The sequence below is a fragment of the Notolepis coatsorum genome (genome assembly GCF_963971535.1).
Source record: "Notolepis coatsorum genome assembly, chromosome: 15".
Classification (NCBI taxonomy): Eukaryota; Metazoa; Chordata; class Actinopteri; order Aulopiformes; family Paralepididae; genus Notolepis; species Notolepis coatsorum.
The window spans coordinates 3,685,642-3,698,156 of record NC_140179.1 but is presented as its reverse complement, the minus strand read 5'-3'; the positions used below and the strand labels follow the sequence as shown (position 1 = coordinate 3,698,156).

The 12,515-nt window shown below is 49.4% G+C and overlaps 1 protein-coding gene across 1 annotated transcript in view; it reads right to left on the bottom strand.

Moving 5' to 3' along the window:
* Positions 1-12,515, bottom strand: part of itfg2 (integrin alpha FG-GAP repeat containing 2) — a 42,237-nt gene that overhangs the window by 25,734 nt on the left and 3,988 nt on the right. Inside the window, exon 5 of the mRNA XM_084331183.1 lies at positions 9,413-9,552. Coding sequence (XP_084187309.1) covers positions 9,413-9,552 — 140 coding nt within the window. The remainder of the gene's footprint in view (positions 1-9,412; positions 9,553-12,515) is intronic.

Genomic DNA, 12,515 nt, shown 5'->3' with positions numbered 1-12,515 from the left:
CGGTCCTCCTAAAGTAGAACGCCTGCAGCGTAGACGGCAGCCACCTCAGTACTTAGAGGATTACGCTGCCAGTATACTACCTAGCCTTCTACAAACGGTAAACGCGGTAAAAGTAGAAAGTAAAATTATGTCCGACCCTATCAACCAGGATACCCCAACCACAGAGGCCCTAGTGGGTTCTAATGTAACTGACCAAGCTCACGGTGGGGACCAGGAGGGAACTGACACGACTTTACCCCCCGCCAAGACCGAAGAAGTAGTCCCCGGAGAGCTCCGGGAGGAAGACAACCCTCCAGAGATGGAACTCTGCACGGAACAAGATGAGGAGAGCGCCGAGGAGATAGAGCTCCAGGACTCCCCGCAGGAGAACGCATCCCCAACGAGTACTGCCAGGAGCGGATCACCTCAACCAGCGTCTTCCCCCAGCGAGGCGGACAAGATGCTGGCACAGGCGTTCCTCGCCAGCCTAGCAGCCTCCACAGAGCGCGATCGGCTCCAAGCACAGACGCTTAGTGAGCGCGAACATTCTACCATGGAAAGAGAACGCATTCAAGCGCAGCAACGGAGCGACGAAGAGCGTATACGTCTGGAGATGAGACGCCTTCAGACGGAAGAGAATATGGCAAGAGACCGGGCCGACACCCAGCGTGCCGCTGCCGGTGCCCAAAGAGAAGCAGATCTCACCAAGCGTGAAGCCGAGCGCGACAGACTACAAGCGCAGCTAATGGAGCAGCTGATCGCCAGGGCAACACCCCCTCCCTCCACAAGGGGTTCCAGGGCCTCGTCAAGACACGGGTCAAGGGCACCCTCCCCTAACCGATCAAGCGACCCTGAACTCGACCACCAGAGAGAGCCTATACCCCCCTCCGAACCCCTTCCCCGACCGGTCCCAGTGAGACCCAGCCACAAGGAAGGAACGGCGTACACCGCGGAGAGGCTAAATAGACGACTACAGGATCTAGATGACCTGACAGAGGAAGAAGAGGGAGAGGAGGAGAGTCAAGCCCGACAGCAGCACAGTACTCCACAGGACCAGGAGGTCCAGTACAGCCCAGGCTATACCCCCGCGGCTCTGCGCTACAGACCCCCGACTCTATTCACGGGTGAGCATGATGCACGACCAGTCCCGAGGAATAGCACCTGGACCAGCGGGCCATGGTACCCTGCCGGTACCAGCCCACCGAGAGGCGTAAGAGGAGACTCGCCTAGGAGGCCTCTCTTCCAACGCTCACCGATGTGCCAGCCATCCACGGCGTCATACATTGGCACACCGACGTTTCCAGACTTCACCCATGAGAACCGAGCACAGTACACGGAGCTACGGATGTGCTTAGAGACAATGATGGTGGATGTAGCTGATGAACGCCACAAGTATGCTATCCTATTGAAGCACCTGAAAGTGCCCAGAGCGCACAACATAGCGCTAGCTTATGCCACCTCTACGACCCCATACACCGCGGCTCTAGCAGCACTAGACCAAAGATATGGACGTATATGGGACTACGTAATACAAGAGATAAGGCATATTGACCGCCTACCCCCAGCAACAGACAATCGCTCACTAGACGACCTGTCTATCAAAGTACAATCCCTGGTAGGGATGCTGGGGGCGCAACGAGAAAAGGGTATGCACGAACTATACGCAAACTCGAATGTCGAGAGGATTTTAGAGAAGCTGCCGCCCGCCCGACAGGAGCGCTTCAGGCGGCAAAGAGACCACCGTGATCCTAACGGTCCCGAGCCATCCCTCCTAGACCTAGCCGACTTCCTGGCGAGAGAAGTCAGCAGCCTACGGTTGGATACGTTCGTGCGGAGCACACCAAGCTCCAGAGAGGGACCTAGGAGAGCAAACGATGGCCGAAGATTGGTGACTGTCATGCACCAATCAGAATCAGTACCGAGCAGCAAGAACCACAGTACCCCCTCGATGAAAGAGAAGTGGAAGATGGTGTGCCCGTACTGCGAAAAGGAACACTGGTTGTCACAATGTGACCTGTTCAAGAAGATGACCGCTGAAGAAGTGAGTCACTGGATAAAGTCCAACAGGCGCTGTTACCGATGTGCGCGCAGTCACATGGCAGCCGAGTGCCGCCTAAAGAAGAGGTGTAGTCGGTGTGACGGAGCCCACCTAGATGTCCTACACGACAGTAACAGAAGAAAGCCTGCACCATCCAGCAGCACAAAGGCAAGTGTTATGTACATTGACCCCGCTAGCAGCAGGGGCGCCCAGGTGCTCTTAAAGGTGGTCCGCGTAACACTGAGTTACCAAGATAAGGTCATGGACACTTACGCCGTCCTTGATGACGGGTCAGAGAAGACCCTTCTCCTCGCGTCCGCTGCGGCCCAGCTGGGGCTGCGGGGGAGCGAAAACCAGATGACGATTCGGACAATAAGAAGAGATCTAAAGACGATAAAGGGCGAGAATGTCTCCTTCACTATCGCAGCAAGCGGGCAGCCAGAGAGACGGTATAGGATTACTAATGCTTTCACCAGCCAAGAAATAGGACTATCGCAGTACACCTACCCCATCGCCAAGCTGATGGATAAATATGTGCACCTGCGTCAACTACCTATCCCGCTCATAGACGGTGCCACCCCGACCCTGCTGATAGGCTCCGACCATGCAGACCTCATAGTCCCGATAGACCGGGTCCATACAGGACCCAGAGGTTGTCCTGCAGCAGTCGAGACCCGCCTAGGATGGACATTACAAGGCCCCCTCGCCAAGTCTCTTAACCGAACAGCAGCCACTAGCTGCCTCCACTCCAGAGTGACAGAAGAAGACACCACTCTCCTGCAGCATGTCGAGAGGCTATGGACACTAGAGACAATGCCCTTTAAGAACGAAAAGAAAGACATTCGTTCTAAGGAAGATATTTACGCTATAGCCCTCCTCGAGCAAGGGACAAAGAGAGTCACAGTCAACGGAGTGATGAGATACGCAACTCCACTCCTGAGGCGAGAGGGAATGCCCACCTTTCACGCCACAAAAGAAGCGACGGAGCGGTATCTATTGAACACAGAGCGGCGCCTAGCCAAAGACCCCGCTCAAGAGACTGTGTACCGCGCTGAGATTAACAAGCTAATCACAGCGGGACACAAAGAAAATTGACATTAAAGAGGCCGATCAGACGACCGAATCATGGTACGTGCCGCACCACAAGGTCCACCACAACGGCAAGGATCGTATTGTGTTTAACTGCAGCTACCAGATCGGATCACAAAATCTGAATAAAGAGCTCTTGCCCGGCCCAACACTCGGCCCCTCTCTACTAGGCGTGCTACTACGCTTCCGCCAGGACAAGGTGGCTATCAGCGGCAACATCAAAGAGATGTTCCTGCAGGTGAGACTAGTGGAGGAGGACAAGCCCCTGCTGCGGTTCCTATGGAGAGAGAGGATCGGAGATGAGCACCCAGCCATCTATCAATGGGAAGTCCTCCCTTTCGGAACCACATGCAGCCCATGCTGTGCTACGTTTGCACTACAAAAACACGTCGCAGAGGACCCAGCAGCAGATGAAGAGGTCCGACAAAGTGTGACAAATAGTTTCTACGTGGACAACTGTTTACAAAGCGTCTCGACGCCAGAAGAAGCCGAGGCTCTTCTACTCAAGCTCCGCGCCTCCCTGATCAAAGGCGGCTTTGATCTCAGGCAGTGGGCCAGCAGCGACCCGCAAGTATTGCGCAGCCTCTCCCCCGAGGACAAAGCAGCGAGCAGCGAGACCTGGATGGCGACCATCCGAGGAGAAGCCCAAGAAATGACACTAGGACTAGTCTGGCGCTTCAAAACAGACTCGCTCCATTATAGACACAAACCCCTGACCAAGGAGCAGGGAAGGTCGACGGCAATACCGACCACCAGACGGAGTGTATACAGAACACTCGCCAGACAATATGACCCGTTGGGATGTATTCTACCTTACACCACCAGGGCAAAGATGATTGTAAGAGCGCTATGGGACAAGGACCAGGGCTGGGACGATCCCATACCCGAACACCTTGCATCCACATGGAGAGAGTGGGAGACGGAACTCCGCTCACTCCCAGGTGTTAACATACGCCGCAGCTACTTCCCACCCACAGTGAGGCCAGAGACATGCAAGATGGACCTGCACGTATTCAGCGACGCCTCCGAGGTAGCCTACGGTTCGGTGGCCTACTTGCGTGCCCGAGAGGAGGGAGGAGAAATACATACTGCTTTCATCCTGGCTCGCTCAAGAATAGCCCCACGAAAGCAACAATCTATCCCGCGTCTAGAGCTCTGCGCAGCCCTAGCAGGAGCGCAGCTCGCCACGTTAATCCAACGTGAACTCACCATCCCGGTGCAAAGAACAATCTTGTGGTCAGACTCCACGACAGTACTCACATGGATCCGGTCTGATTCGTGCAGATACAAGGTCTTCGTGGGAGTCAGAGTCACCGAGATTCAAGAGTTAACAGAAGTAGCGAGCTGGAGGTATGTGGACACCAAACACAACCCAGCTGACGTCATCACCCGGGGAATGTCCCTGGATGACCTCACCCGTCACAACCTCTACAGTGACGGACCAGAGTTTCTCAAGCTCCCCGAAGAAGAGTGGCCTACACCCACCCCACGGGAGGCGAGTAAAGAGGAGGCCGAAAACAAGAAACCTATGTTCTGTGGATTGAACACACTCGTCTCCACAGACCCCGACATAGACGATTGCCTCACCCTACAGAGTGCGCAGCTAAAGACATTTCTGTGGCACCACCCAGAGGTTCAGCCCACGACTGACATTTCAGCAGCTGACTACGAAGAAGCAGAACTTCTTCTACTACAACGAGCCCAGAGAGACTCGTTCCCCGATGAGCTAGACTGTCTACAGGGAGCAAAGCCCGTCCCATCAGACAGCAGACTGCTCCACCTAGCCCCCGAGAGCGACGCCCATAGTCTCATCAGAGTGGGTGGTCGTCTGCGGAGAGCCCCAGACTTACCGGATGACGTCAAGTACCCGATAGTCTTGAACAGCCGACACAAGGTCACAGAGCTGATCATAAAGAAATACGACGAGGATGTGCACCACGCAGGGGCAGAGAGAGTCTTCGCGGAGATCAGACGTCGTTATTGGATACTGCAAGGGAGAGAAGCAGTGCGGCGCTTCCAGCGAACCTGTCTAGACTGTCGTAAGTGGCGAGCACAGCCCAGTATACCCCGGATGGCTGACCTACCTCCCTGTCGCCTCCGACTCGGCGACAAGCCTTTTCACTCCACCGGTATGGACTGTTTCGGCCCGCTGTATATAAAGAAAGGAAGAGGAACCGAGAAGCGGTGGGGTATTGTATTCAAATGCATGACCACCAGAGCGATACATATCGAACTCCTTCCAACCATGAGCACAGACTCATTCCTTATGGCCTTCCGAAGATTCACATCACGGAAAGGAAAACCGTCTACATTATTGTCTGATCACGGGACAAACTTCAAAGGCGGAGAAAGAGAGCTGAGAGAGAGCTTCCAAGCTATGGGCCCAGAACTTAAGACCCACCTCGCTCCATCCCAGATTGACTTCCAGTTTAATCCCCCGAACGCACCTCACTTCGGTGGAACTTGGGAACGAGAAGTACGTTCCATAAAGACAGCCCTGTACGCCGTGCTTGGGGCCCAGACCGTGGCGGAAGAAGTCTTAATGACAGTCCTCACGGAGATCGAGGGAGTATTGAACTCAAAGCCCCTCGGTTACGTCTCAAGTGATGTAGCAGATGTCGACCCAGTCACCCCCAACACACTCTTGATGGGGCGGCTGGACCCCGCGCTACCCCAGACAATGTACAGGCCTGAAGAAGCGAACGGCCGAAGAATGTGGAGGTACAGTCAAGTATTGGCTGACAAGTTTTGGAACAGCTTCCTACTCCACTACCTACCGTCTCTACAGACCCGCCAGAAATGGGTGAAAGAGAGAGACAATTTGACAGAAGGAACAGTCGTCATGATTATCGACCAGTCACTACCCCGAGCTATGTGGCCGGCTGGCCGCGTAAGCAAAGTGATCACCGGTGCCGATGGAAAGGTCCGAGCAGCTGAAGTGCTCGTCCAAGGGCGGACCTACACCCGACCCGTGGCGAGGCTAATAGAACTGCCAAGGCTCCCCGATACTATCGATGACGACCATGACCCCATGACTTTGTGAACTGACTGACCCTCACAGCGGACATTGAGTAGTGGACAGTGCGGTTAATCTGTCTCTGCTTAGCTAATTAGGTGGGACTAATTAGGGGGCGGCTGTTACGAAGGATCAGATTAAACCGAATATATATATTTATTTATGGATATATATATTGAATAGTATTTGAATGTTGTTTGATATCCCTTGTATATTCCTTGTACATATGCACGGAATATCCCTTTAGCCTACTATAGCCCATAATAGTTCATTCTCTTATTGGACAAAGGACCAGGCGCCAGGGGACCAGCCTCTGGCGTCAAGTTCAAAGGTACCGACGAGACATGTCCGTACTAGCCCCGGCTCCGCTCAGGGATACGGCTACCGAAATGAGAGTGGCACTATTTGTTCACCGTGCATATAAATATGGCGCAAGTAAATGTAGAAGTCCCTTACCCTTCTTCCCAACTTAGTAACAGAACGTGAAGCCTCACCCACGATACGACGTGCGGTGAAGTATGGCCTGTTTGGCCTTAGAATAGCATTGAGACCTCGTGCGAATTAATAACTGAATTGTCAGAGTTTGGCACTGTACCGTCGAGTGCGACGTATTTCTATCAAGTAATAATAGTCTATCGTGTATGGTGCATCGTGCGGTTAGAGTTCTAAAGTGACCAGCATCTCCAACGCTTCCTCGTGTTATCTAGAGTCTTATCCAGGTTGGGCCGACCACATGGCGCTTTCATCCGAGGAGATCTAGGCGAGGACCGAGGGACATGTACACTGGATTACCTACCCGACGACTGCTGAGCCCTATGCGGCTGGAATATATATTTGCTTTGGTACTGTGATTTGTGGAGCGGATAATCGCCGACGCCTGTGAGTGTTGGATTTACCCCCGAGAGGAGTCAAGTTGAGTCGGCGCTCAGAGAGACTGAGGTCGCCTAGCTTCTTCTTCATTGTGGCGCTACAGCCTACAAGAGAACCAAGGTGTATTCATCTGCGGATCAAGAGTCTATTGCACTGTCTTCTGTACTTGAAGTCTCCATAGATATCGTTGACCAGACGGTCTACTACCGACGGCTCTCCTACCCCCCCTACCGGCTTACAACCGGGAGGACCCCTTCCAGAATATCCCGCTATATCATTAAGTGTACCATAGATATAATTCCCTAAGAGCCAGGTTGTATACTTGCTTCCTGCGTAACCAGAGATTGGACATTCAGTGTTGATTTGCCTACGAGTACTCATTTGCCTTACAAGTGCATTCAAATGATAAATGTAAGATAAATATTCTATGTACCTTTTGCTCCATTAAATATTTGATTATTACCTTTGACTGGAACCGATTTCATTGTGGAAAGTGTTCATCATATTTAGATATCGTGTACTGTATGGCCAGTAGTTAAAGTACATAAAGCGGTAGTGGTTTAATGATACCATACTTATCAATACAGTCAGGGAATTGTACCCCTCAGTTACAGAAATGTTATTTATCTGTTCCCTTATTTGCTAAACTTAATACAACTTGTAAATGAGTTCATTCTTGTTATTTGTCCAACAGTATTGTGTCCCAATGCTGGTGGCAAGACTGTAATTAAACATTAAAACACCTGCGGCTTATAGTTAGGGGTGCACCGATATATCGGTCGGGTATCGGTATCGGCCGATAAGTGCCTTGTTGACTGCTATCGGCCTATAAGCTCAAATGTGCCGATAGCAGTCGCGATAACTAACCATCCATTTGTGTAGCGTCAAAAGGCAAAAAAAAAAAATTCACTCGCGACCCACCTGCACAACGCCCGCCGTCCCCCCCACACACACACAAGCTACTGCATCAAAGTTACTATTTATGATTAACAAGGCATTCGTTTTGTGGCATTAACGTTATATAGTTAGTGTTACACGGACAATAACATCAGCATATTATTATTACCCATAGCAGCAAGGCATTACTCCGAGTCCGTTCATAGCCGGGAGGCAGAAGACTAACGTTACTGGTGAAAATGTGATTTACGTTGGAATACTCCTTTGCCAACTTGCTGTACTTTGCTTGCAGGTCTGCAGCCATTATTACTGGATTAAGAATAGCCCCAACTTTAGCCAACGTAACGTTATGGCTAAACCTTTAACATAGTTAACCCTAGCTTTCGGTTAGCTGTTCAATGCATAGTAATAACACAACCAAGCGAATCCATCAGAGCTCCCCATCAACACCGCTCTGTCGGGAGGATGGCATTTAAGAAAGTATCTGCTGTTAAAATGACACAAACATTCGTTTTGTGGCATTAACGTTATTATAGTTAGTTACACGTTCAATTACATCAGCATAGTATTTACCCGAAGATAGCAAGCAAGCCGTGCATAGCTCGGTTACATTCCGTTGCTCATTCCGTACCCAACTACACATTCTGCAATCTGTTAATAAAGTTTTCAACCAGACAAATGTATAGAAAGGCTTTGTTTTATTATAACATTTGTTGCAGTAAAATCATTGTGTCTCGTTTGGCCATCCTGTGGAGCGCGCTGGTCGGCGGGCACTGCCGGGCAGCTAACGTATTAGCTTGTTGTGGTTCTGAGTTTGACTCGCATTCTTGCAAGCAGATCAATGGCGGCATGCCCCGAAGTAGAAAAATGAATAAACGCTTGGTGGTAAGCAGGAGGTGGGTGCTAGCGGTGTGGCGTAATTGGCCGAATCGACTGTCAATCAAAATGGTTCCATTGCATTGGTTGAAAGCTCTGGTTGAGAGAATAGTATCCCGCTGCAGGCCGCCAGAATGGTTCCATTGCATTGGTTGAAAGCTCTGGTTGAGAAAATAGTATCCCTCTGCAGGCCGCCAGACGATACTGGGAGAGGGATCAGTGATACCATAAACATATTTCTTGATGTTTCCTTTTTTAAGTAAGTAAAGAGGCCTACAAATACAAACACACATACAAATATACAGTAGTTTCATTAAAAAAATAAAAAGAAATAAAAAGAAAATATTAAAAAAAATATTAAAAAAAATATTAAAAAAAATTAAAAATACTTATTTTTTGCCACAATTATCGGTATCGGTATCGGTATCGGCCGATTGTGTTAGTTGAACAATCGGTATCGGTATCGGTGGCCAATTTTCATATCGGTGCACCCCTACTTATAGTCCAGTGCGGCTTATATATGTACACATCATTCAATTTAGCTGCTGCGGCTTATATTCAGGTGCGGCTTATAGTGCGAAAAGTACGGTACCTGTCCCTCTAGGATCCATAGTGGTGAGTAACTTAACTGATAGTAAAGGTACTACCTGTCCCTCCAGGATCCACTTCTTAAGCAACACCAGCCGACCAGAGCCCACGTCTGATGAGTCAGACGGCTCCTCCCAGCGAAAAGCTCGCACCACGCGGTCAGTGTAGCCCACCACCAGTTCACTGCGGCCATCACCATCTGCAAGACACACACAGACACAAACACACACACAGTATAAATACTTTATTTGGATCCACAGATTACACATGACAAACAGTGTAATAATGTCAGAGGGTCATAAACTCGGCACAGAGAATCATCGGCTGCCCCCCTCCCCTCCCTGAAGGACCTGCACCACTCCTGCTGCTGCCTCCACAGAGCACGACAACACATTACAAAGGACAGCTCACACCCTGGCTTCCCCCTGTTGGACCTGTTGCCATCGGGCAGGCGTTACAGGTGCATCAGAGCCATCGGGCAGGCGTTACAGGTGCATCAGAGCCATCGGGCAGGCGTTACAGGTGCATCAGAGCCATCGGGCAGGCGTTACAGGTGCATCAGAGGCAGAACAAACAGGCTCAGAGACAGTTTCTTGCCCAGAGCCATCACCACCCTGAACTCTAACATGCACTAATAACTCACCTTCCCCCTCCTCCCACACTGTGCAACCTCCTGATGTGCAATATCCACAGTGCAATACCCACCCACTACCGTCTGACACTGTGATTGTTATCCGTGTATTGTTATTCTGTATATTGTTGTTGTTATTTCGTATATTGTACAGGATTGTAACATTGTCTTATTGTATAGTATTTTATGTTTCTCTTTTATTACTTGTGTGATTTTATTACTGCACCTTAACACTTTCAGTGCATGTGTTTTCCTTTTTACCCTGTTGAATGCTACCATCCACGGCCAATGTTAACGTTAACCCTTTCTCTGCCATGCTTATGTACATCCTTATACCATCCTCTGCCAGCTCTATTTGTCTATGGAGAAGTTCCCCTACTTTGTAGGGCTATAACTTTTTAAATTGTATTGCTAAATTGACATTACTATGGCCCATTCAACGTCAATTATCTATCGTTTAGGATGTAGCAACGTTCTACTTTTTCATTCACATATTCATACTAAAATACGGTCTAAAGTATAAATATGTTTTTATCGTTTTCTGCAGCATTCTGCAGAATATGATTTATAGCCCTAAATGCATTATATTGATGATCAAATACAGTTTGATAGCGATCGGCGCCAGATAAAAAATTTCAAATGGACGTGCTTCTAGAAGTTACTACTTATCATCTGATGTTGACCGGATGGGGGGGGGGGGGGGGGGGGGGGGTCGTTTATAATTCCGTGGCCAACGTTAGATGATTCATGTAGTGTGGGTGATATGATCATCAGATCAGTTTGTATCGAACACGGTAAAAATAAACGCTGAAACTTACCCCAGTCTCCTCGGGCCGTTGGGTGATGAGCGTGGAGCAAAAAGATTTCTATTATGGGATGTTGAAATATGCAATCCATCTCCAGGTTGTATAATAGTATATACGTCCAAATCATGTTGTTTATCGAGTTATTGGTAACGGATCGCTATCCATTGTGTCAAGCTCGAGTCCCGGGAGCTATAGCGAGTGGTCGGACCGAATTTGGATGAGCACCAGTTTCCGTTTCCGGTTTGCTGTTTGGGCGATCCGCCGATCGGCCACCAGATGGCGCTCTTGAACCGTTGGAGATTGAGAGGGGATCAACAGTAGATCTCAAGTCTCCACGGGAGAAATATGATTGCCATCACAGATTTTTGAAATATTGATCTCAATGATGTGTTACGGCGTCATTGGCAGATTAAGTATGGCGGGGAATGACGAGTTACGGCGTCCTTGGCGATTAAAGGGTTAATATCGCCTAATCTATGTTTTAAATTATGGCTATGTGTCTAATCTGCCCATCGCTTATCAAAGACTCATTTTCCAGTCAACATTGGCAAGGCTTCATTTCCGTTTGATAGCATTTTTAAAATCACCCGTTTTCCGGGGAAAAACAACCCATGCCTATGATAATCGCCTTTTACTGGAATATTCCAGAACGTTGTCATTTGTCGGCCTATTTATGAATAGTTTTCAAATAAACGCTAGATGATCGATAGTATATGTGTGCGCACGCACGCTCGTGCCGTGCGCTGATAATCGCTGCTCTTATTTCCTCATGGCTTTTACAGTCAAAACAGCCATATCACATATCACATAAACGCTTATATCAGTGAAAACGAGTCTGATTATCCTAACACTGATAACATAGATTCCTTACCCGAGGTCAGATGGTATCCAAATGGTTTATTCCAATTTCCGATCGCCATTCGAAAAAATCGATAAATGTATTGATCCATCGTGTGTACAGTATAACACATGATCCGCACGGCTCAGAGGCTCCAGAATGAACTCTGGTAGACCCCGGCTGCATCAGTGAGAAGTAAAATGTGGAGTCAGAAATCCGTTCTCCCATTCACTTTCATTGAGTCCATTTCAAAAGGGTGATTTACCATCTGGGAGACGATAGGGGGCGCTTTTTTCACATCTGAGAGCGCCGGCGGTCCCTGGATCTCCAACGGTAGGCTCGCGTGATGCAATATGATTTCAGATCGCTAATAAAAAAAATTGAAAAAAATACCCGAGAATACTCGGGCGTGGCATTCAGCGGTCGGGTCGTAAACCCGAGAAAAGCCGTGAGTGGCACTCAAAGTGTTAAGTTTGAGTCCCAAATCTTGTTGTATGCAAATATAATGACAATAAAGTACAATCTAATCTAAACACATAGGCGGCACATGGTGTAGCGGTTAACACTGTCGCCTCACAGCAAGAAGGTCCTGGGTTCGATTCCCGCTTGGGCACCAGGTTGATGGGTTGCCAGGTACCCAGGTGGGCTATCTCCTGGGCCTTTCTGTGTGGAGTTTGCATGTTCTCCCCCTCTGTGCTCGCAAGGGTTTTCCCCTCCAGAAAAAAAGATAAGATGCTCCAGCGGAAGACGGACAAAGTCTTGCAGCTGCATTATGGCCTTCTCCCCCGACGGGCCTGCAGACCTTAAGCCGCCACACGCCTCGGCTGCTGGCTGACTATCTTGGCAGTAATGTCCATTGGCAGTGAATGAACGAAAGAAGGAAAAAA